This window comes from Hibiscus syriacus, unplaced genomic scaffold, assembly GCF_006381635.1.
Source record: "Hibiscus syriacus cultivar Baekdansim isolate YM2019G1 unplaced genomic scaffold, ASM638163v2 tig00109972_pilon, whole genome shotgun sequence".
Classification (NCBI taxonomy): domain Eukaryota; kingdom Viridiplantae; phylum Streptophyta; class Magnoliopsida; order Malvales; family Malvaceae; genus Hibiscus; species Hibiscus syriacus.
This window is the reverse complement of record NW_024062543.1, coordinates 2,301,516-2,328,099: the sequence shown is the minus strand read 5'-3', so window position 1 is coordinate 2,328,099 and position 26,584 is coordinate 2,301,516. Positions and strand designations below refer to the sequence as shown.

General features: G+C 34.4%; 2 protein-coding genes, 1 long non-coding RNA gene and 1 pseudogene across 5 annotated transcripts; 3 read left to right on the top strand and 1 right to left on the bottom strand.

Moving 5' to 3' along the window:
* Window positions 1-716: 716 nt before the first annotated feature.
* On the top strand, window positions 717-1,724 carry LOC120211512 (phytanoyl-CoA dioxygenase-like). The gene is made up of 5 exons (XM_039210039.1): window positions 717-804; window positions 891-1,015; window positions 1,105-1,165; window positions 1,513-1,582; window positions 1,700-1,724. The coding sequence occupies exons 1-5, from the start codon at window positions 750-752 to the stop codon at window positions 1,707-1,709; spliced, it is 321 nt and encodes a 106-aa protein (XP_039065970.1). The 5' UTR covers window positions 717-749; the 3' UTR covers window positions 1,710-1,724.
* A 2,468-nt stretch (window positions 1,725-4,192) lies between these two features.
* Window positions 4,193-5,416, top strand: LOC120211516. Its single transcript, XR_005524604.1, has 4 exons — window positions 4,193-4,304; window positions 4,392-4,534; window positions 4,625-4,710; window positions 5,263-5,416. It is a non-coding gene; the product is annotated as an uncharacterized LOC120211516 (long non-coding RNA).
* An 11,316-nt stretch (window positions 5,417-16,732) lies between these two features.
* On the bottom strand, window positions 16,733-20,469 carry LOC120211340 (annotated as a pseudogene).
* A 4,688-nt stretch (window positions 20,470-25,157) lies between these two features.
* On the top strand, window positions 25,158-26,376 carry LOC120211510 (uncharacterized protein At4g22758-like). 3 transcript variants are annotated; one of them, XM_039210037.1, is made up of 2 exons: window positions 25,158-25,927; window positions 26,032-26,376. In XM_039210037.1, exons 1-2 carry the CDS (start codon window positions 25,696-25,698, stop codon window positions 26,211-26,213), a joined length of 414 nt encoding a protein of 137 aa, XP_039065968.1. In that variant the 5' UTR covers window positions 25,158-25,695; the 3' UTR covers window positions 26,214-26,376. The 3 variants fall into 3 exon arrangements, with proteins under 3 accessions (XP_039065968.1, XP_039065966.1, XP_039065967.1); XM_039210035.1 differs by having other exon boundaries at window positions 26,029-26,376; XM_039210036.1 differs by having other exon boundaries at window positions 25,159-25,924; window positions 26,029-26,376.
* Window positions 26,377-26,584: the final 208 nt, after the last annotated feature.

Here is a 26,584-nt window from a genome sequence, read left to right as displayed (position 1 = left end):
GTGGCTTGTGCGTTTTCATTCTCCTCCTCTTATTAGGAGACAAAGCACTTAGCCTATGGCTTATCTACCATCCCCACAAGCTTTGTTGCATCATCATAAGCGCCGTCATATACCAACTCAATGCCACCTCCCAACCTTTCATTTCCACTTCCATATAATTTACCACAGTCACACGAAACCCAGTAGGAGAGTCTCCATCCTTTAGGACAAATTGCAAGCTTATGTTTTGTACAAAACCAATAGATCACTCCCCCACTGGACTTACCACCACTGTTTCACGAGACGAAGGCCACGGTGACGTTTTCTTCGGTATTCAAGATTGCCTCTAAGAGCTTACACTTAGTTACTTATTTGGATTTGTTTATTATTTTTTAATTGTCACATAATATTTTCGTTAAAGGATTAACGAAAATTAACGATTGAGGGACTAAAATCAAAAGGGTCGATAACGTTAAAGACTAAAATCGAACAAATCAATAACGTTACCGATCATATACCTTTAATTTTTAAATTAGTGACTAAAATCAATCCGAACTAAAATAAAATAAAATATTAGCCTAGGTTACCCTTTTCATAATTATTAGACTTTTTCTTTTGCCTTAGGCTTCCAACAAATCACACTTCTGATATTCCATAGGTGGGCAACTCTAATTCGTTTTTATCGAAATAAAATACTAGGAACATTTGATACGTACGAACTTTAAGCACCGATTTACAATCCTTCTCTGTCGGAACCAAAAGCAACCGCCATGGGAATCGTCGGGAATCTCGCTCCACAGCAGCGCCAATCTTTCGACGATCGAGGTCAACGCCACCGCTTCTTTGAACAAAATATTTTCTTTTCAAAATCTACCTGCCACTAGTTTTTTCTTAAAGAGTATGTTTTGCAGGTTTTATTGTGATTGAATCATTTGCGAGCACTGAAGAAATTGAAGCTATGAGGAAAAGGATGGACGAATTGCTTCAGGACTTTGACCCCACCACCACTGCTTCTATTTTCTCCACCAAAAATCAGGTCTTTTTTTTCTTGGAGCAATTGTAATATATTTGGAATTATAACTTTAAATTTTGATAATTTGTGAATATGGTTTTTTTTATTTGTAGTTGAAGTTGACCAATGAATACTTCTATGAAAGTGCTGAAAAGATCTCCTTTTTCTTTGAAGGTATGCTTTTTTTTTATTGTTGCTTTCATACTTTTCTGCACTCTTTTAGCTTTTCTTTTGTTTCTTTGGTCTTAATTTTACTTTGAGAAAATCAAATTTCTTTTGGGATATATGAACCTGCTGTTAGTTTTGAAAGTGAAAGGTATGGATGTTATGAATTTCTTGCAAAAGCTTTAAAGGGTAAAACTTGATTCTTTATTGCTTCTACATGTAATCTATTGTATAAAGCACCTACAATTTTCTCAAATGGTTATTAGTGAGCAGGAGAGTTGTTTTTGGTTACTTTGACGACTTCTATTTTTTCTTTCTTTCCTTCCTTCCTTTCTTTCTTTTTGTTGTTTTGGCAGAGAAAGCATTTGATGATAAGGGAAATTTAAAGCAATCGAAGGAGCTTTCTATTAATAAAGTTGGGGCATGGTACGTGATTTTGGAAACTTAATGTGTTTTGTTATGCTCTTATTTGGCAACACGCTCATGTAAATAAATTATAGGTATGTTTATTGAGCTAATCCATGGTTTTATTCGTTTGTGCAGCGCTACATGAGATTGACCCAGTTTTCAAAGAATTTTCTTGCTCTGAGAAAGTTTCAAGTTTGCTCTTCTCCTTAGGATATAAAGAGGCCAGTGATCATGCAGTCTATGTATATTTTTAAGGTATTTAAATTGTTTCTTACTTGACAATGAAGACAACGTATACCTAATGATAACACCCTTTGCTGGTGACCTTAGAATTTCAACTCCCAAGTGATTTCAGTTGCTTGAACTTAATAGTTCAACTTTAGAGTCAAATCGTGTATTGGCTCATATAGGTTGATTCTTTTATTTATATAATGTAATTCGGATATCCAGTCAATGAGAAACCTGTGTCCTGTTAGTGGGTCCTAGTTGACCTTGCTGTTACTTTGTTAAATTTAGTGATATGAATTTTTCAGTAAACTTTACAAATTCCTATGGCAGTTAAGCCTGTAAATGAACTGAACGTTCAGCGAACTGTTCATGAATCGTGCGGCGGAAAGTTCGTTTATGTGTGTTTATTTATTAAATGAACGAACATGAATAAGATTTTGTGTTCGTTTAATTAAATGAACGAACATGAACATAGGTCTCATTCGTTCATTTACGTTCGTGAACGTTCGGTTATGTTCGTTCGGTTATGTTCTCTTATGTTCATTCATTTATGTTTAACCCAATCTTCTTAAATCAATTTTGGTGACCAATTTGTAAGTATCTTAAAAATATTAATTAATCTGATATTCTGATGACCAATTCCATAATTAACCTAATTTTATTTGGAGATTAAATCCAATATGTTAACCCGTGAGACACCTCACACCTATATTCATTTCCCCCATTTTTTCCCAAACTCTAGTGTTCACTAGAGAGTGGAGACGATCGCTGAAAGCTTCAAAACAAGTTATATAATAGTGTAATATGAAGTTTTACAGATATGCTTTCATCTCTTTCTCTGTTTTATTTGACTTAATAGTTGATATGTAAAGTTATTGATGAGATCTTCACATCTAAAACTCAAAAAAACATTATACTTCTTTCTAGAAATAGATGAGAAGATAAAGGTAACAATCGGAAGTATATGAGCATCAGTAAAGAGAAAAATATATAGAATTTACCAGAAAATAAAACAAAGGTTTCTATGTAATTTCTGCAAAAGAGTGTAATAGCGGAAGTAATGAGTTTTCCAGGAAGAACCCATTAATAAGTAGAAAATACACTTTGACAATGAACTTTTGTTTTCATAGTTCTTGTGTAACATTTAGTTGTGGAGTAGACTTTAGGTACATTAAAATTTTGAATGGTGGTTTAGCAATAATATCAGTTACAATATGTAGCATCGAAGGGATTTCGGATCTATGTTATTGCCTTGTAGTCCAATTTGTACCGTTCGAAATCTTCATGCTGTTAAATTTTCTACTCTGCCAACGAAAATGACCATTATTAACAAACCTCACTAAAGTTTGACATTGATGTCACAAAACTTTTAGCCGGCGAATTTATTAGAATAACGTAGTGGAAAATGATTGTTCATATGTAATCATGGACCACTAAGATAAATGTTATATCGTTAAATTAAAGTCGTGTGAATCATTTAATATCTTTAAAAGATCGATCGAAATATTTAATATCTTCAAACATTTCATCACTGCTAATCAACTCTTACGCTATTTATCACTGTAGATTTAGTTGATTTATATTGTCGACTATTTTTCATGAAAGAACAATGGAAGGTAGGATCTCCAACGTTTATGTTCGTTTATGTTCGTGTTCATTTGTGTTCGTGTTCGTTTATGTTCGTGTTCGTTTATATTCGTTTATTTATTAAATGAACGAACATGAACAAGTTATATTTCTTAATAAACGAACGTGAATAAAAAAAATTTTGTTCGTTTATGTTCGTGTTCGTTTATGTTCGTTTATTTATTAAATGAACGAACATGAACATACCTCCGTTCGTGTGCGTTCGGTTCGTTTACAGGCCTGGCAGTGAGGTTTTGTTTGGTGGCTGTTTTGTTTTATTCTGGTGCTTTCTTCTCCCATCGAGTATATTCCGTAAAACAAGATGATGGGAGTGGTTAATCGAATAATTTTGTTATCTTCATTTGAAAGATGTAAACATTTTGTTCTGATATGATGGCAGATTATTTTGATGCTTTTACTTCTTTTTTTTATAAGCAATGTTACTTGGGCTATTCATTTTCCTTCAAGTGCTCATGTGCTACACATACAAGGACATTTTAACAGTTTCACACCTCTCAACCATCCTTTTGTTTCTAAATGGAGTATAGGATGCTTATACTTGTTTCCCCAAATGGAAATGCAACCTTCTGTATCCCTTTCAAACAGAAACACAGACTGCTAATCCTGTTAATAGATGAAGATTTGAATGCTGTCTGGTTTGTAATGAAGTTTGAATCTTATATCCCGTCTAAATGGATTTTGTTTGAATACTGAACTTCGAGGAGTAGTACTTATATGGTCCATTTTGACAGCAACAGAGTATAGGTGGTGAAGTAACTCCTCACCAGGTATACTGAACCTAAAACTTGCACTGGTCTGTGGCTCGCTCTAGAGGATGCAACGGTTGTTAACGGCTGCCTTTGGGCCATTCCTGAATCTCAAAAAAGTATCCTTTTTTACTTTACCCTGTCTGCAACCTTTTAAAGTATATAAACAATCCCTTATTTTTATCTGCTCTATTTTTTGTTTCCAGATGGTCTTGTAAGAAGGTTCATTAGGGGTGAAGATGGTTTTCTTTGATAGGCCCTCACAATCTTATGACCAGAATGATTTTGTGCCTATTGAAGTGAAAGCCGGGTCTTTAGTCGTAATTCATGGGGATCTTATTCATCAAAGGTTAGTTCAAAGAATTATATCTAGAGTTCATCCAGCTTAATGGCCTAATGGCTAACCGTTTGCGTTTTTTTGTTTATGCTGGTACTATAGCTTTGAAATCAATCTACAAAATCGCGGCATGCATACAGCTTGCATGTGGTAGATACTGACGGCTGCAAGTGGGCAGAAGATAATTGGTAAGTAATTAGATCATTTATGCGTATCTTCACCAAATTTTGAGGTGGTTCATCTTTTTATGCACCACAGTTCCATTCATTCTTCATAGGATTAACATATTATCTTTCCCAAGGTGCTGATAATAAACATTTTCCTTTTATCTGACGAATCTTATTGATCTAGATGATGTAATCCATAGGTAATTTGACTGTCTTAGTGTTGCTTGAAAGCTTATGCTATAGCACCAGCGACAATTTTCCTTGTCGTATTGATATGCTAGGGTAATGTGTAAAGACATTTAACTTTGTATTTGTGTGAAGTGTATATCCTCATAGGGAAAACAATATTCCGATTGAGAGAATATCGAATTCATCTGATATTCCTTGGTCTTCTGATCATTCCAAATTGTATGTAGTAACCATTGAAGTTTGCATCAGTTTTTCATTATATTCACAAGAAATGTGATGCCATAGATGAAAAAAGTAGTATTCTTTAGTTATCTAGAAGAGATATGGATGCGGTTTATGTGATGATTGATCAATGTTTTCGACTTGATCTTTTCACCTTTTCAGGATCCAAAGAAAAGTCGAGCCAGAGCCCCTTTACACTTCTTGATCAAACTCAGGAATTCATCCCCGGAAATTCACTGGCAGCCTCAGCTTGGCAGGACGGGAATGAAGGTTAAGGAAGCAGGGAAGAAAAGGCATGGAGCTTTCATATGCCTATTAAAAAAAATATTCATACTCTTGTTGCAATATGTACATTATCGGATAATGCTTATTATTTGTTGTTTGGACGTATCAGATATTAGCACGTATCGGACATGAAGATTTCAAGACAAATAAAAGTTCGCTCACCATATTATATACTGAAGGACTCAAATTTCCATCATCTATATAGTTGATTATTTATCGACCCTTCGACAATATTGGTAATTGCATGGAGTTGTCAATCTAACGTGCAAAAACTTGATTTCAGCGCTATAGAGATGACAGATAATTGAACGTGAAAGCAAGGCATGCATGCATATTTCTTCAAAATCAAAGCTATACAAATAAAAAGGCTATGGATTCTGATTTGAATGCTGAGATATGGGAGTTAAAAGGGGTATATAATTTTCCCAAAAAAGATTGGAGCTTTCTTCTTTATTGAAGGATGGGTCTACCACTAGTCCACTACTACTACTCTATCTGTGCAAACTGATTTTGAAGGATTCCCACTACCATCACCCCCTCAACTGTTCCACTCAGCTAAATTTTCCCATCCTTTTTTCTGAAGTTCATGGCGTGAGAGATTGTGTTTGTCCTCATTGACTGCAAAATAAATAAAATCAGAGTAAAAAGAAACACAAGGACAATCCCCTTGGCTTCCCCATTTTTGGCCATTTCCAATTAATGCTGGCCCCTCCCAGACCTTCATTTTCTCGGCAATACGCGCTTTCTCCCCCAGTTTCTTGCATACTTTTCTCTGCTTGTTTCATGTCCTGCATGCAGACATTTAGCTGCAGAAGTTTCTGTGACAAAGTTTCAATTGGCATCTTTTATCGTATGCAAAGACCAAGGGAGTTTTTTCTTGACATTTTTATGTTCTAATTTAAAGCTTATGTTGCTGGTGATTGAATGAATATGTCTGGGTATTTCAAGTGGTGAAAGGACAAAAACAATCTAACAGATGTATCGTCAAGTTCAACTCTTTGCTTCCGTTTTTCACCTTTTGCTGTTAAAAAGATCAGTAATCACCGAATAACTATGATTCTACAGTGTAATATGGAAAACTTGAATCGAGTCGAATTTTAGTTATTTCTCCTAGGAATATATGGGAATTGAACATACATGAGAAAAAAAATTATCACTGACATTAACGTATACCTGAAAACCCTCACCAGATATATGCAGTTCAAGTTTTAGGTCACTTTTACGTCAAATCTCTTTTCATATCTTTCTCCTGTTCCTATGTCTCCCCATTCTCTTTCATTTTTTTAAGGGTAAAGTATAGTAATGGTCACTGAACATTTCTGAAACTTGCATTTAGGTCCCCCAACATTTAAAACTTGCAATACAATCATCCAACATTTATTCCGTTTGTAATATGGTCCCCAACTTAAACCACAGTTAGAAAATTAGGATAAATTATATAAACAGTCATTGAACTTTTCAGTCACTTGAATTTCGGTCCCCCAACTTTTAAAACTTGCAAAACAGTCATCAATTTCATTCTAAACCCCAATTTCCAAAGTAATTCAATTTTATTCTAAACCCTAAATTCTAAAATACTTCAATTAAATTCTAAAATACTTCAATTTAAGGTAATATAGGCTTGAAGAAAGAGTTCAAGGCACATACACACCGAATAAAAATATATTTATATAAATGTATATTTATATTTAGATGTATAAATAAAAAATATATTCATATATTAATGTATGAATCATTTATATTTTTTGAATATTTTATTTTTAATAATAAATTAAAATTATTAATTATATTAGAAATACTCAACTTAAGATTATATATATAATCATGAATTATAAATATGAAAAATATAATTATTAAATTTAGTTTAAAAATATAAATCTTAAATTTATTCTTTTAAAATATTGTATCAACTAATATTTAAAAAATATATTAAATCTATCAAACAATTTATCAAATATAATATTTTTTTATTGTAAAAAATATAATATTTTCCCATCATTTATTGCTTTCAAATTTTTGCCGAAGTTCAAATCTCATTATTTCCATTTACATTATATTCTTTTTTTTCTCGCATTGGTCATACTATTAGTATATGTATTATTGTATATCTCTTAACACAAACGATGGTGTTAGCTCAGTGGCTCCACCCTATATCTTTCATTTGCGTGACTCAGGTTTGAGTTTGCCCAAGACCCAAATTTTCTTTTTAACTTAATTTTCTTCTAATTAGGAGGTGACATGTGTCACCAATAACACATATCATGACATGTGTTAACACATGTCAGATCCTGATTAAATGATTAATTTATTAAATTTTATTTAATTTAGGACCAAATTGATAGCATATATAAATAATTAGGTGGTAACGCGTGTCACCAATGACACGTCATGATCATGTGCTAACACATGTCAGATCCTAATTAAATGATTAATTCATTAAATTTTATTTAATTTAGGACCAAATTGATTATAAATAATAAAGACTGAATGTATAATAATGTCAATTCCTTTTAACTGTCATCATCATTTTTATCAATTGGTAACGACTAGTGGCTTAGTTGAAACAGTTAAATAATTATGTGGTATGATTGATAAATTTAAAAGATCGATGACAAAAGTAAAAAGGGCTAGATAGTTAAGTTGTCAACCGAGTAGTTTACACTTTTATTATACGTCAAAATAACATTTTATAAATTAAAATTCGAATTATTTTCAACCTCTTTTATATCCTAACTACTTTTTTTAATTAAAAAATTTCTTCAACAGATAAGAATTATACTATTATATTTATATAAAAAATATGTATCACATGAAATAAGATGAAATTAAATAATAATAACTTTGACATAATTGAATTTAATTTAAGTATTTTGGAATTTAGGGTTTAGAATAATTGAATTACTTTGGAAATTGGGGTTTAGAATGAAATTGATGATTGTTTTGCAAGTTTTAAAAGTTGTGACCTAAATTCAAGTGACTGAAAAGTTCAATGACCATTTATATAATTTATCCTAATTTTCTAACTGTGGTTAAGTTAGGGACCATATTACTAACGGAATAAATGTTGGGGGACTGTATTGCAAGTTTTAAATGTTGGGGACCTAAATGCAAGCTTCTGAAATGTTCAGTGACCATTACTATACTTTACCCTTTTTAATTGTTCATGTAAAATGGACAATAATGTCGACAAAGAAATTAAAACCCTGCAATTTGCATTGTTTAAAGGGTAAAGAAATATGAAAGGGGGGCTCTTTCCTTGGGTTTATGCAGCATGATCCAATATGTATTTTAAGGCAAAACTCCCCAAAAATTAACTACATGTCCTTGTCTTCACAGTTGCACCGTGCGTGACAGGCACAACATGAAACAGTCCCTAGTTTGTCGCAAAAAAAAAAAACAAAACTAACGACAGGCTTAACTGTTAACCATCTTTCTTAACTCAAATGGAAAAACTAGTATTTATTTTCTGCATATCTGTTGCCCAAATGCTGAGCTTTAGCTAATAGCTACCCACCGGCCACCACCTCCTCGTGTTCTTGTTCAGTTCTTCAGAGGAAGAAACTCGAATTATCGTGTTGTTGTAGTTATGGCTGTGATGGGAACTTGTTGGTGGGTGTCATTTGCTGATATTAATGCCGGTTCCAAGTGGAAACAGCTCGAGGGTCTGTCTTGTCGGTTGTCTTCTCGAGAGTGATGTTCTTTTCTTGGTGGAGTTTCAATGGACATGAATTTCCCGTGTCTGATGAAGATGTTCCCGAACAAGACAGCTTCAAGCGTAGTTCCTTGTCGTGAATTGCATCCACTTGTTTCCTCCATTTTCAGTAATTCCACGTGTATCTATAGGTTACCTGCCGGTTCCTTCTTTTCCAAGCTATAGGCGGGATGATACTGTTGTTGTGATCGGGAGTCTTGTTAAGTTGACGGCGGCGTCATTGACGTTCTCTTGCTTTATGGTCTGGAACCAGTAGAAAACGTTCTTCCGAACCTCTGAAGCAGTGCCGCGATTTGTTGGATTTGCGCCGTGGACGGCGTCCGTGTGGCGCGTCGATAAAGCTCCTCGAGTGTCAGTAACTGCTCCGGCGTTGGATCCAACGTGAACTCCTGGCTGTTGACTTCCCTCGTTGCATTACCACTGTATCAGCAACAAGAAATCACACACACACACATATCAGTGTTAACAACAAGAAATAATGAATGAAAAGTTTAGAAGAAAAGGTGGGGTTACCGAAATCTCCATGATTGAAAGGTAAAAGGTTGGTGGGGTTAGTAGGGTTGCAATCAAAGGTGAAGGCTTTGCGTTGTTGAATGAAAGAGATAAGCTGAGGTCAATAATATGGGGTATCCATTTTTATTTTATTTTGACGAAGCAACAAGCACAGATTACTGGTTTTTGTTGTTGTGAAGTTTGTGTGTGTGTATATATATATATATATCATCAATTTAAGGAACACTTATCTGTAATATTATATCTCGCTTTCTCTCCCTAGATAGATAGATTGAGGTAAAAGGGAAAGTAAACATGGTTATGTAAAAATCAGTTTGTGTAGTAAAATAAGATAATAGATTTCTTAAGTGTTAGAGATTTGAATCTGATGTTGTGAATGATAATTTGAGCTATGAATATCGTATTATAATTAATGTAAGTTGTATCCAATTCGAATTAATAAATCAAAATACTAAGTTGAACTTTAGCCAAGTTCAGCAAGTTCACTTGAAAAGAACAAGATTAAGGTAATACCAAAGAACATTTCATTGGTTAACATTCACGGAGCCACATCAGGATTCTTAAAACCAATAAGTCATACAAAAAGCTTGCCCTTTATTTCCCCAAGCATCAACATTCTAAAAATCAGAAGCAAACACAAAAATGGGTTCTCAAAACACAATCAAAAGAGACAACTTGACACAAAAATGTGAGAACAAAACATTTGTCTTTTGATTGAAGTCTGAACCCATCATGCTCTTTCAGAAAGAGCCTGTGCTGGACGTATGGCTCGTGGGCTATCTTTAACTACCATTGGGTTGTTTGTTAAGCCTTTTGATTCATTTCCAACACTCTATCTAGACAATGCATATTTTGTTGGTGTAGTTGAAAGCTTCAAGTTTTGAATATATTCCTGCAGACAACAGCAATTAATACTTCACGTCCCACAACTCCCTCTGGTCTCCTCCAACATTAAGTTTTAAATATAGATTTAGTATAAATAAGGTTCCGTGATTCAAGGTCCAACCTCATGTTTAACACAACCAAAACCGAAAACATCTAAACCTTCTTCCTTTTGTTCCCTCTCTCAGTTTTCTCAAATCCCCCCATACTCAAAAACCTTGTTGACTTAAACCCAGTTTTCTATCTGGTTTAAAATATTCATAGTCAAATGAGGGATTTTAGAGGAGTGAAAACAAGAGGGTACTGCAGATGTGGTAATGGGGGTAGTAGAGCTGCAGTTTTCTTCTTCTGGGCTATCTTAATTTTTCTCAGTTAGGTCTGCGTTTTTCTGTTCATGAAGACAAGTGGTACTCATCAGCCATCTTTTAAGTCTCCCCCAAGGAAAGCTCGGTTTAATTTCGACAGTAGTGCTTATTTTCATGGCCCTCCCATCAAGCTCACCTCAGTTTGCTGGAAATGAAGATGGTAAGAGGATAGTTCATACAGGTCCAAATCCTCTTCACAACTAGTGACAAAACATTATGAGTACATGTTTTTAGATGCCATTAATGTTCGAATTCAAGCAAGATCAGCAAGAAAAGAAAAAGAGTGAAAGAACCAGTTTTTTGTTGCAGATTATGTTATAGGTGGAGGAGAGAGCATTGACTTTAGCCTTTTCAGTTATGTTTTAATTGAGGGTTTATGAGGAAAGGGAAGACAAGGGGAAAGGCTAGTGTAAATGCTCTTGTTTCTTTTTCTTGTGTTTTTAATTCTCTTCTGCTCTTCTTCTTCTTCTTCTTTTCTTCTCTTCTTCTTCTTCTTTCTTCTTCTTCTTCTTCTTCTTCTCTTCTCCTCTGTAGTACTGCTGTGTTAATGTTAACAATTCAATTGTATTGTTTTTGAATTATAATAGTGAATATCTACTTTGCTTTCTTCAGTAACTGTTGTGTCTGCCCATAACTTTCAGTTAACATGATCTACATAAAATTAGATATATAATTAATTCATTAAAATTTGGATGTATAATTGATCAAATTAAATACCACAAGATTTGCTATTAATCTTTGTATTATGCTTAATTAACTTACTAACTTGATGTGTATATTATCATTTTATCCTTTTTAATTATTATACTTTTGAACCTATGGAGAACTGCTCTCAATGATTGCTTTCAGTGATTGAAGAGAATGTTATTTTTCTCTGACTTACGCCTGAGGTTCATGTCGCCGGTGTATGCGTTATAATAATTAAGAAAATATTACCTTATAATCATTTTAGAATATTAAAAAAGTTATTATATTTTTCAAATTTTTAATTTTTATTATAATCCAAACGATAAATGTTAAGTTAGAATCTACCATTACTCCTTATATTAAAGGGACATCGCTAGAGGGAAGAGGTTGGAGGTTTAGCTCCCACAAAGTGGAGAAATATAGTTTTAGTCCCTTTAAAATTATAAAAGTTTAAGTTAGAATCTATCTATTTTAGTTATTAAAGTTTAACTTTTTTAATTTATTCATTGAACTTTCGATTTACTCCTATTTTAGTAACTTGATTGGATATTTTGTTGAAAAAAATTATGAAACGATTTCAAGACTTTCTTAAAATTTTTGTGAAAAACTCATAGTTTCAAATTTCCTCTAATTTTCAATGATGAATCTTCTTCTAAATCCCAACGGTGGGGGTGGAGAATGAGGAAGTGAGTTGTATATCTTGATTGTATATTGATCGGACTGTAGATATTATATAGAGTGGTTTAGAATTTCACGAGTTTTAGATTGAGTTTTATGAATTTTAAAGTGAATTAGGAAAAATCTAAACTAATAGAATGGTAGGAGACAATGAGATTTGTAATTTACCCTAACAAAATATTTATGTGAATGAGACAAACCAAAACCAGTTGTTATTTTGACTCTGCTAACAACATTAATGCTCCAAAAGGAAAAATAACAAGTTTGAAGCTGAAAGAATTCTGACACTTATTCTATAACTAGGGTCTTAGCATAGGATGTTTAGCTTAAATTGCTGTACTCATAAAGTATATCATGCAAGTTAAAATTTCTTGACAATACATAATCTTAAATTCCGATAAATTCTAGATATTAATTAATGATCACCACCATCAATATCTAGCTTTTTAAGGCTATAATTATTATACATAAATCATGACTATGAATTATGGAGTGATGATATCAATGAAGATATTCTCCAACATGGAGAACGAGAGTGAAAAAGAGGTGATCGGACTGCTAATAGGATGGCCACGTAGCTCTTTAGAGGAACTCGGCTGTTCAGTGCCCTTAGCTAGGGTTTAAGTTGATTGGATTATTAATAGATTCCTAGAAATGGCAGCCATGCATGTCTGGTTTTATCGACTTGAATGCATATCAGAGCCAACACGCTTTCTCAAAACACATTGGACACTGTACCCTCCCAACATGTTATTAATTGCCCTTAAAAACCATTTGGTGTAATTGCAGGGATAGGGTGTCCTTGCAAAGAATTTGATTAATTATTATTTATTATTCTAAAGATAATTATTTGATACAGAGATTGTATATAATAAGATCCAGTTAAAAACAAAATCCAAGCGAAACTCGAACATAAATATTTTGTTTCTCGAAAGAAAATATAAAATAATCTGGTTTATGCACTTAGTTTGGACAGAACCATAAACATTGAAGCATTGGAATACTTATACGGGCATCTCTATATCTTGCGAAGGTAGAACATCGTGTGACAGGACAGATTCTGTATCACTGTGCCTGTGTCAGGACATTGCTGGAAAGGTGTTTGGTTATACTGGAAAGTGGGTATATCTCTTAGATCTTACCCTATATATGTGACTGCAAGATTTGCATTTAAATTATCTGCAAACTAGGTCACATGTCAAGCCAAGTTCCTTCAAATTAATGTTTAAATTACATGCTCCATTATGTATGTATGTATGTATATAACGGGATGAGTAAATCATGCCAAGCCCTTGGCCTGGTTCTCTAAAGATATGACCCTAACTCGAGGAATTCTTGGCCACAAGATTTCGCTCTGGGTTTGCTTGAAGATTATTATTAATATTAATGATAATAAATAATATAAATGATATGAAATTAATGCTAATAAAAATAATTAATAAAATAAAGTATTAATAATATTGTTATTTAAAATCAAAGAGTAAATTTGAAATTAATTAACAAAATAAAAATAAAGTACAAATTATAGAAGATTTAAAACTTAGAAGTGTAAAATCTAAACAAAGGAAAAGGAGAGGGTTTGCATGGAATTTGACGATTTATATTAAAAAAAAGTATGGGAGTGGATAGTGTAATTTAACCATGTATATTAAAACATAAACGTACTTTTGTCCAAAATATAAATAGGACAAACTATGGGGTATTTTTTATAATTAAACTATCTGAAATAAAACAGAAATAGGAGGAGTTGAAGTGTAATTTTACCATTCAAAATAAAACTCAACCTCATTGTGCAGTTCAATGGAAACAGGGAGGGCTCAGGCGGACTTTCTGCACAGCTTTTCCTGGACGACCGACTACTATATGACTGTTGGCGACCACAAACGGTGGCATTGGATTTGTAATATTATACTTTTCAATGAAATTTTCGACGTGATTTTCAGCAGGTTAAGGTATCCGGTGATGACTATTGTTTACGATCATTCTTAACTTAAATAATTTACAAATCCTAATTCTAAACAAATTAATTCACTTGATATTAAAAAAATAATTTACTTAAATTAATTATTATTTTTAATTAAAAATCATTATTTAATTTATTATTCTATTAAAACTAAAACTAACTTTCAATTAAGGATTAATTTTAAAAAATACAATACTTTTTAATATTTACATAATAAAGACATATTTAGTTATGGTGTGTTTCGGTACATTATTTTAGTGGTACATTACAATATACGACGTGCATCGTAGACTCTTCCAATAATTTAATTATAATTTTATCCATGTAAAAAAATAAATAATGTTTAATTATTTAACGATATTAAATATGTAAGTTCTTTCTCAAAAAATTAAAATAATGTAACAATGACCCTAGATTATAGAACTGATTAAAGTTATGACATGAGGATATATGCATAATGCATGATTATATATATATATATATATATATATATATATATTCATTGAATAAATGTGATTTGTATATTTTTATTAGATATTTTAATGCAGAGGTTACGATGACCCGAAGCAAGTACAGCAGATGGATACCCCAGGATGGAAATGGCAACCAAATCGAAAGTTCACTGTTTGTTCTGCATACCAGATTCGGACGGAAAATTACTCAGGACCGACGGAGAAGGTATGGCAAACTATTGCAAAATATCGAGGATTACAAAGAATAAAGATCTTCTTATGGCTAATCGCAAGCGGAAAACTACTAACAAATAGCCAACGTGTAGGACGTCATATGGCCACACAAACGAAATGTGGACTTTGTGGAGCGACGGAGGAAACAATTAATCATCTTTTTAGAACCTGCCCGCCTGCATTGGAAGCCTGGAAGAGACTTGTTCGACAACAGAAGTTGTCCGAATTTTTTAACCTTGGATATTAAAAATTGGATTTTAACCAACCGGCTGCAACCAAGCTATTTTGCGGTTGATGAAAAGGAATGGGATCTAATGTTCGGTGCACTACTTTGGACGCTATGGAAACACCGAAATTTGCATTCCTTTGATCCTGAGAAAATGGGGATACAATCAGTGTTAGAGCAAAGCAAACAAATCCAAATGGAGGGAATTGAGCTATGGAATCAGCGGCTAGAACAAGAAATATGGGATGTGTCGAAGCACAAACGACGATTCGATGAAAGGCACCATGGAAGGATGGACAGAAGTAAATGTAGATGGCGCAAGAGACAAACGAGACGGATACACGGCGTGCGGAGGAGTAATTAGGAACAGAAATGGCGAGTGGATGATAGGATTCGCAAAACAATCGGAATATGTTCGTTGGTGGAAGCGGAGCTATGAGGGATTTTTGAAGGCTTATCGCAAGCATGGAAAATAGGGATGAGACAGGTAATCCTAGAGACAGATTATGCTGAAGTTTATCGGATGTTAACATAGAACGTACAAAGGCGATAGCCCCGTCTATCCTACAACACATACGTGACTTGGTGGAAAGGAACTGGATAGTCACCTTCTCACAGATTCGGAGGGAAGCCAATAAACTAGCAGATTGCATGGCAAAGATGACTTTGAAGGAAAGGAATGGACGTCGCCTCCACAAGCAGTCCTAACAATCCTGTGCGAAGATGAAACTAGTAATACTGGAAGTTAGTTTAGAGTAGTTTCAACCTTTTCTTACCAAAAAAGGGGGGGGGGGGACTTTTTACGGCATAAGTAATAAGCTTTTAGCCGCTTAATACATTTTTAGGTGTTTAAATCATAATTAAAATTGATTTTTTGTGTTAAAAGTGAGTGTTCAACGTTTTTTTGTTACAATTTTAGGTGTCTACCGTTAAGTGACATATGTAACGTTCAATTTTTTTAAAAATATTTTTAAATAAGGTTTTATTTTTTAAAAAAATATTGACGTGATATATGTCAATTAACGATTTTTTTTAACAGTAAACACTTAAAAATGTAACGTAAAAAATATTAAACACCTATTTTTAATAAAAAATTCCTTAAATATTAAAATTTAATTTGAAATATAATTTAGACCCTTAAAAGTATATTAAGGCTAAGTAATAATGAAAACCAGTATGAATATATTATGGGAATAATACCTAATTATCTTCTTAATTTTTAATATTTTATGTTACAAAAAATGCCTTTTAATCTTTAAGTAGAGATCTAAGAATAAAAGTGAGTACGAACCAAATGGTCTTAATAGTAAAAGAAGTGTTATTATTCTTTAAGAACTTTAGTTCAAACACAATAAATGTCGAGGTGTAAGTCGTCATTGTCGAAAGGTTAAAAATTATATTTGAACATATATTACCTTGTACTTAACCCAAATTAATAAGAAAATAAGAATAAAAGTGGGATCTTCATGTTGTGTTTAATAAGGCTGCAAGAGTTGGAGGGCGCAGCTTTCTGTGTTTCTATTTATGTTTTCTGCTTTTATAAATGGTGGTTAATGAAAATAATTAAATAATTTCCTATTATTAGAAACAACACTATTATAATATATACAGTCTTCAATATACATTGAAATACAACCCCTATATAGATAGCAGCTATACTGTGCTACAAACTGAAGCTCAACTCATTTTCCCATTTGTGGCGTACTTATCCACCTGAGAAATGTCAAGGAATTTAGCCATTCCACTTGCCAACAGAAACCTGAAAATGCTCGACAATATTAATAACAGAGAAACCGAAAGATGATCAACACAACAGATGATTTGGGTAAAATAATTTATGTCTGCCTTACTTGTCTATGAGAACTCTTGTCATTTGCAGACAGCCTCCGGGAACCAACGATTGCATGTTTATAGCTATGTTGGGGTTGTGGATACTCTGCCTTATGTGCATCCAACCGATTTCTTCATCTTTCTCATTTGAAACTTTAGCCCTGACATCAAGAACGGAACCATGGTTGGGAGAATACATCTTGGGATGCTTGAACAAGGTTTAACATGGTTTGATGTTGTTACAGTACCTGTACATGTGAGCATCAATTGCGGTCGGACTGTCGTTCGTGTCGACCAGGCAGCCTTCACTTACCCAGCAATCTCCACAAGAGTCTAATTCCCATCCTTCAAGCTTACCTTCCTGCAATCAGATGAAGTTGAGCTTATGTTGTTTTTTTGATTGATTGTATTATTGAGAGTATTTTGATTGATAATTTAGGTACCTCGATGTACGATCGGAATGCTTCAATTAGCTCTGTACCTCTTGATTTTGCATATTTAGTCTCAGAGATGATGTTCATCCGAAGCTCGACGGATTCCGATGGCTCTTTGAGATCGTTTATCAGACTGCCTATTCCTTCATTTGATCCCTCAAGCTTCATGCGTACCATTTCAATGATGATTTTCACTACCATGTAAGCCCCTACAGGAGTTGAAAATCAAAAGCCTTGGTTTAGTTCAACCCTGCAAACCAACCTAAAAGATCAGTAAGAAAAAAAAAGACCGAACGTCGTCGAGGAAATAGTTCTCTTTGAGTGCACCATGCCCTGATGTTTCCATCATGAGATCATGAGATGTGTTTCGATGCCGTCCTCGTTCAAGTGAACCCCCTTATCGATAACGTTTCGGTTACAGACACGGTACAAGCAATGTTGACTGCCTCTATCGGTGATAAACCTTGTGAGTGCCATGCTCGTACGGGCATCAGTAACAACGGTGGTACCGGGATGTTCTTTCAAAACAATGGCGGACATAAGCGCTGTAAGCTTGTCACCGTTGATGGGGTTGCCCTTGTTGTCAACCACACCGCTGCGATCTACATCAGTGTTGAAAACAATCCCGAGATTAGCCGAGTTTTCGAGCACGGCGGCTCGGGTTAATGCCATCGCAGTCTTGTCTTCGGGATTGGGGATGTGATTAGGGAACATTCCGTCAGGGTTGAGGTGTAGGGAACCAAATGTATCTGCGCCTAGCTTGTCTACACATCCCATGTGAAGAAACCTCCTGATCCATTCCCAGCATTTACAATTATCTGCAAACTAGGTCATGTGTCAAGCCAAGTACATCCAACTATCTAAAAGTTTACATGATGTAAACGGATTCCGTCTCATATATATATATATATATATATATATAATGGATGAGTATATAATGCCAAGCCCTTGGCTGGTCTCTAAAGATATGACCCTAACTCGAAGAATTCTTGGCCACAGGAAAATTTGGTCTGGTTTTGGATAAGCCAACAGCTTAACAAGCACCATATATTTTATAGACTATGATATTTCCTTCTCCAACTTCAAATTGGATGCAAAAGAACAGTGAGAACCCAATAGATTTTCAAAGGAAAATGCAATATTTAACATAGGAAACTACATGTGAAGATTAGGTGATAAAACCTGAAATCCTTGGAGTGGAGTGTCATAGTGAATCTGTTGATAAATCGGGCAAAGTAAACGAAAGAACATAAGAATTTTAACGAGGTTCGGCAATGTGCTTACGTCCTCGGCGCCTAGGCGGCGCTAGAAATTTTTTATTCTATTCTCATAGGTTTAGGTTACATCTCTATTTATAATAGAAACACTGGTACATAATTACAAAATTAACCCTATACCGTGCCGCGGGGCTCAGCCCCCGCACCCGCAACCCACATAATCGTAACCCCTCTACGAGACTTTCTTTGTAAGGACAGTTAATGTTCGCTTCACTTTCTTTACCGGTATATTTATGAGTCATACCTTACAGAATCAGATGGTTCACTCTCTCTATGATAATGTCCTGAAGGTGCTTTGCGTAAGCCCTCATGAACTCAACCCTCTTGGGAGGAGAGCTGAGCATCGTCGACACTTTGGTGAGCCTGTTGGCGTACTTACTGGCAGCTTTGTCGCATATCTCCTCCACTTCCGGCGACGTTAGACCGCCTTTCCCGGTGAAAAGTTTCAGACCATTACGAGTGTAAGGTAAGTGAGAAGCAGTCATCTGCAAGACATTAACATTCAATCTTATCACGAAGATTAAAATTTCAAATTCTCTTATAATTTAGATTATTTTACCATTATCGATGCATCGTAAGCAAAAGGCGGAAACAAAGTGCTCATAAAACAAGCTGGTGTAGTGGCCAGCCCCATGTCAAACGTCGAGCAACCGGCTCGAGCAAGGCCTGCAAACACTGAGAGATGCGCCGGATACTCTAGGGTCTTTGCGGAGTGAAACTTTAACATCTTCTACTGGTCGTCCTCGTTCTTTCTCCAAGGCACTGATAACCCACTCGCCGAAGCTCTCGGCAATGGCTTCCACGGCCGCTGCAGTAAGGTCCACGGTTCGACCCTTTTCGCCTTCCAATGCAACCCCTCGAACGTCGGAACCGTTCTGGAGTCTCCAAATCTTGTCCATCTCTTCATCAACGAGCACTTCATTATAATTCACGGTTCTTGAAGATTTAACGCTTATAACTGTGCTTGACCGAGACGGAAATGAGAACCTCAGCGTTTTGTGGAGTGCAGTTTTTGGTGGCGACGATGAGAAACTGGCTCTCCGACCATCTCCTCGAAAGGGTATAAAGGATGTTGCAGTGGAAGCAATGGATTTCGCTCTGGGTTTGCTTGAAAAATATCTTTTTGGAACGATGAATTTGGGGAAAGATAAGATATTAATCGCCTTAAACGAATGAACTACATCCCTACGATCGAATGCAGTACTATCCAGGAAAGAACAAAAAAAAAATCTTGATTTTTTGCCTTGTTTTCATTTGATTAATAGCATCACTTTACTTCTTTCTCGTCTTTTGCATGGAATGATATCTCTCAGAAAACAACAGAATATTCTTTTCATGGTGCTGCTGCGATAAATATCTGCTAAGCAGCCAAAGAATATATATATAATATAATTTCATATTTGATGCTCGATGTTATTTTATGACCTATTTTTATAATAATGTATCTTCAACATTTGAATATGAGTCATACGAAAATTTAACAATCTTGTTCAATTAATAAGAACTTTTTTTTCACGAACCAACTTGTTTTAATAATAAAAGGAATCGTTATTATTAGAGGTTACGGATTTCGAGTACTAACTATTGAGATAAGGTGATTGAATGATTATTATCAAATAATTAAAAATATTTAAAATAGATATTATTTTATAATCACCTTATATATTAATGTATAACTTTATAATCACTTTATAGAAAGCTCAAAGTCCAAGACTGCATCGTTTTGTCCTTACCACAAAGCCCCAGGATCCACCTCCAAATTTTCATTAAAAACGCGTAATCAAAGAAAAGACGATTTCTTGATTCACCTTCCACCCAACAGAGGGCACATTTATCGTCTAACAACAATCTTATCTTCAACAATTTGTCCTTTGCGGCCAGCCGATTGAGGACGGCAAGCCAGGTGATCATCGTGTGCTTCGGAATGTTTAGTGGAGACCAAACAAGCTTATGCCAGCAGACTTTCTCTCCCTTCTACCGATTTCCAACCAAAGCTCTTTAGTGCTTGCTGTCGCACTTCTGCTCATCAGTGCTCCCAAATGACAAATCCCTTGCCTTAGCTAAAAAAGTTTTCTATGGAACCAATTATCATTGCCCTTAATTTTAAGATTCCAGAAATCATCAACTTAATCACGTAGGCTTTTACTCTCTGTGACCCAAAAGAAACCATCATTTGTGAGGAGACATCAAATCAATTGAATAAAACAAACTTTATTCCAGCAAAGCAGGTTTTTCAATCTCAACCCACCTTTAGATTTTGGAGAACAGACCTGAGACCAGCAGACCTTGGTCCCCGACGCAGGGATGTCCTAACCCTTCCAAAGGAACCGAGAGCGGAGCTGATCAATTCTCTTCACCACCCCTTCGAAAGCACGAGTTGTCTACACCAAAAATTCACAATACCAAATAACACCGAGCGCACCAAGTAGAGTCTTCCAGCAAAGCTCAAGTTCTTACTCGACTAATGCTCCAGTCTGGACCTAACACTATTAGTCAACACCTGACAATCTTTCTCAGTCAATTTCCTAGTTACAAGCGGCACACCCAAATAGCGAATGACAAAATACCAACCTTAAAACCAGAAAAAGAGCCAATATAATGATGTAGGATCATGCAAATGTAAGGTTCTTGATTCGAGCCTACTTAAATATGAGCCAATGTGTAGACTTGGACAGCTTGAATTGTTAGACTTTACATAAAAGACCCAATTGCTTCTCTTTTCTATTTTTATTTTACATTTATTACACATTATTTTACATTTTATTTTATTTTTATCGTTCAACATTGAAATAAAATGAATGCAAAAGAATATCTTCATCTGTGTATGTAGTATATGCTTTGTATTTGGTCGTATTCCCCGTAAGGTGTCCAGTTGAGATAACTAAAACTGCCAGTCTTTGCTACAAATTACGATTACGTATGTACCGACAAGCCAGTTATGGGTTTCTATGAGTGACCCAACCCAATGATACGTGTTTTTTATAATGAGAAACACCAAAGAAAACCATACTCTACATAAGAACAACACTATTTTTTTAGAGATTTTTTCCTGTTGATATAAGGTTAAAATTTCCCCTTAACATTTAATAAAATAATCCTTTTGATTTTTACTCTTTTTTAGAGTACTTTACCCTTAAATGTTTCATTTTGAGATAAAATGTCTCTTAATTGTATGAGAACTTTTAATTGATTAATGGTATCAACGCTCGACATAATAAATTTTGTGTCTAAAGCAATGATGTAGTATGTTTTATGCAGTGACGGATCTACAAATTAAAAAATGGGGTCAAAAAATTTAATGTTTTATTCTAAAAAATTTGGGTATGTAAATTTTTTTTCTATTTTCATTAACAAATTAAACTAAATTTAACATTTTCTCAAATAATGGGTGTGCAGTGTTTCCCTTAGGTAGCCACATATATCCACCCCTGATTTTATGTCTCACATCATTACTTTGGACATGTGACCATGACACTCCATTGTTTTGGACATATAAGACTTGTAACGTATGCGATAAGCATTGATTATTTGTCAATTAATGATTTTATCCAATCATAGTGCTTTTTTTTCCTAAAATGAAACGTTGAGACCAAAATGTTGATATAAAAATAAGAATCAAGTAAATGGTAGACGCATTTTTTGATGTTATACATTTTTTATTCCGTGGTAGCAGTGGAATCATGCTCATACTACTCAATGTTCTATATGCAGATAAGGATAAGGTAGGGTTATCTTTTGAATGTCAAAAGGATGAAATATTTAGGATCCAATTCATCGACCACAAATGGTCCAAACAAATGCAATCCCTCGCGATATTGATACGTAGATTCATGTGCCTCCATAAAAAGTTCCTGGCCAGTGCTACTCCACCGTCCAAAATCAATAACTTTTTTTTGACATCACCACCTGACATGAACTTCGATGCTCTTGCAAATGGCAGCATGAAATTGGACTTGAATCCATGACAAAGATTAACGGCAACCCCATGGATTCGTGTATAATTTACAAATCTAAATTAGGTCAGATTTGTACCGAATCTGGTATATCATGGTGCATGCATGTGATGTTTATCTCTGCTCAAAATGATACGTTATCTTCCAATACGTAATAAACAAAATACCAAACCAGGAAACAAAACGGCCCACTGTTGTTTGATTTAAGCATTATCGTATACGATATTTAAGGCTAACATCTAAGACGACTTTTTAACGGTTTATAAATACCAATCAAAACCAATGTAGATGTATTCACCGGGTGACGTGGGGCATGAATTATATAGTGAGTCGAGTTCATAAAATATTTTAATTAAGATGTGTTCACTCACGGTTAACGACCGTTAAATCTTTAACGGTTTAATGACGTGGCACGATAAATATATAAAATTAAAATTACATCATTTTCACGTAGATAATACGTGGATTAAGTTTTGGTCACTTTCCTTTCATATTTGTAAACTTTTGGTCACTTACGTTATTTTTTATTAAGTTTGGTCACTTAAAAATGAGGTACTTGGAGACCGATGTGATGGTGGTGGTCTGATAGATTGTGAAGGCCACAAGGGTTAATGGTGATTCATAAGGATCTAGAATCAAATGATTATTCTGGAGCAAAAACAAAGATTCGACATTGGAAATCATGGATTTTGGATTGAGTTTGGTGGATGAATTCACAAATCTAATTATCGGGTTGTTTGGATCTATTGATTATGTTACACCATATGTGCTTTGTCAAGAGAAAATCACCACGAATAGTGATATCTGGTTATCGAGTTATTTGGATCCACTGGTTTTTCTTATTGTTCCTTGTTGGATTTGGCATTTTGCAATCTCAATGTTCGGCAATTGAATTTTAGTTTGTAGAATTGAGATTGCCCATCTTCATTTTATCTCTAGATGCCTACCCTCTCATTCTTCTTTGAACTTGTGGCCTTATTATTTGTTATCGGAAGTTGGAAATCTTTCATTATTCTTGAAAATATAGCATGAGTCTTTGAAAGAAGTCAAATGTAACAATGGAGCAATGGAACAAAGATGTCGGGAGAAGAAGTCGGGAGAAGATGAACAATAATGGGGTTGGGAAGAAAACCTATTAAAAATATATAAATTGAAATGGTATCCCTAAACTAATTTGAATTTACAAAAAGACTCATAAACAATATTTTTGTCTAAAGTGTAGGGGTTAAAATAAAAATTAAACCATTTTATTAATGGACAACTTCATCAAACTAACAACATTCAAGTCCAAGTGACCAAAACTTAATCTACGTATTATCTACGTGGAAATGATGTAACTTTAATTTTATATATTAATGTGTCACGTTAGTAAAACCGTTAAAAGTTTAACGGTTGTTAACCTTGAGTGATCACATCTTAATTAAAACGAAACGAAAGTGACCGAATCTTAATTAAAAAGAACCAAAGTGACCAAATCTTAAGTTTTTTTAATTTAGTGAGAAAAAATATATAAAACTCAAGCGAAAGTGGTCATTTTTGTAGTTTACCCAAATTTTATATGAATATTATGCGTTACTTATCAATATCATGTGTGGAATAAACCTGTCCCAGCCTTATGTAAAACTATTTTCTCATTTAGATTTATCCAGACCGAGCATATACTAGTTAATAATATAAATACATTGTATTATTTATATTAAATATATAATATGAAGTAATAAAATATTTATGTTTTGGCCATCTAAGACTAAGGTTCTAATCCCGTTAATGCAATCCCATGATAAATTTGTAATGGTAGAAAATACAAAATGGTATTTTTAAAATATCATACTATAATACTTATAATAGTGATATATGTATAAATAATATATTATTAAAAATATAAATAAAAAATTTATGAAAAATACAATATAATTTTGAAAAGCTTTCTTACCAAAAAAAAGCCAAAAAAATTTAATGTATATTTTAAAAGAACTTTGGGTAAATTACATATTTAGTACCTAAACTATTATTAGTTTTAGTATGTTTTACTACCTAAATTTTCTATTTTTTCAAAATCACACCTACAAGTTTGATTTTTGTTTCATTTTAGTACTCACCGTTAAAAACTTTAGTTTTTGTTTCATTTTAGTATCTCTTTCAAAATTTAAAGTTAAATTTTGGAAGAAATGAAAATTTAGGTACTAAAACGGATCAAAACTTATAGTTTAGGTACTAAACGCGTTAAGTTTTTAACGACAAGTATTAATATGAAATGAAACCTAAACGTCGGATATGATTTTGAGAAAATTGAAAATTTAAATATTAAAACGGATCAAAACTGATAGTTTAAATACTAAATACATAATTTATCCAAGAAATTTAATACTAGAAAATTCCAAGCATGGCCGTTTTGGGTCATTGGTGAGCCGAGGGACGGGCATTCGTTATGAGAGGGACTGAAGGCGCAAATTTACCGAATTCTAGCCCTTAATACGAAATCAACACGGAAACGACTTCCATATATACTCGCGCGAATCAAACCGAAAATACACAAAACAGAAGTGGAAAAGATCCAAACTTTAAACTCACAAAAGAAAATCCAAAACCTTTGCATTTTAGGTATTTAAAGCCAATCCTCAATCCCTTCTCCGTCAATTAAATTCCCAAAACGCGTCTCGCACCTTCCACCTACAACAACAACAAACGAAACATTCCTCTCCTTTATTTTTGTGGAAATCCCAGACCCCATACTTCTTATTTTCCTGGCCTTTTTCCCCTTTTTTGTTGTAATAAAAATCATTGATCTTTTGGTATTTTTGTGAATGGTGGAAACGATTCGGAGCTCTAGTAGTTTGATGCTCCCCCTTTGTAAATCCAGGGCGAGCGTACTCCTCCCTGTTTCCGCCGCTTCTGCTTTCGCATTCGGTTCTTGCAAAGAAGGCTGGTACTACCGCTGCATCGGCCTTGATCCATAAACAAACAACAAATCCCTCTGAAAAAATCGCAATACTTTTCCCCACCGATAACCCAGATTTTGTTATTATTCATTCAATTCTCTTGGTTTAGATTCTTTTTTTTATTATTTTTGGGTTTTATTTTAATTAAAAAAAAGAGTCGAAAGAATGTTGCTTTACAAGCAGAAGAAGAACCAGGGTCCCAAGGGAAACCGGCTCTTGATCAGCGTCACCGTTCTCGGCAGCGCTGGGCCGATCCGTTTTGTGGTTAGCGAGGAAGAGATCGTTGCTGCTGTCATTGATACTGCTTTGAAATCTTATGCTCGTGAGGGTCGCCTCCCTGTTCTCGGCTCCAATCTTAATGATTTCCTCCTCTATTGCCCCAGTGCTGGATCGGGTGGTATGTTTTACTCAAATCCAACTTGAATACGAAATTAACAGTCTTTTACTCGGGAAAATTTCGATTTTTTTAAAATTTTGGTGTTTGGGTATTTTTCACAGCAGCACTGAGTACATGGGAAACTATTGGATCGCAAGGGTCGCGTAATTTCATGCTCTGCAAGAAGCCGAGGGCTGAGAAGATGGAAAACGATGGAAAATCAGCCGAACCGATTACTAGGAAGTCACCTGGGAACTGGAAGGCATGGCTTAACAAATCCCTTAACCTTAAGATTTCCTCCCATTAAATACATTATGTTCTATTGGGTTAAGCTTTATGTATAAATAAAGTTAGACCGTCATTGAAGATGGCCATTGTAGAATGTTGTCGGTTTTTATGTTTTCCACCTTAATTTTTCTCATTTAACTGAGAAAAGACCTGCAGTAATAAATAATGCTTGTTTTCCAGTGTTTTCATATTCCAATAAAGATTGAACATTTATGGTGTGCTTAATCTCTTTGTTCTATTGTTTAATGGCTTTGATGAAGAATCTTTGTTGGGTTTAGGCTTACATTTTCAGTAGCTTACAAGTTACATGATATTGCAAGTTGCTTTCCAGGATGCTGCTTCTATTTGGCTTTAGGGCACCTCAATTGGACTGCATCATTCAGACTATGA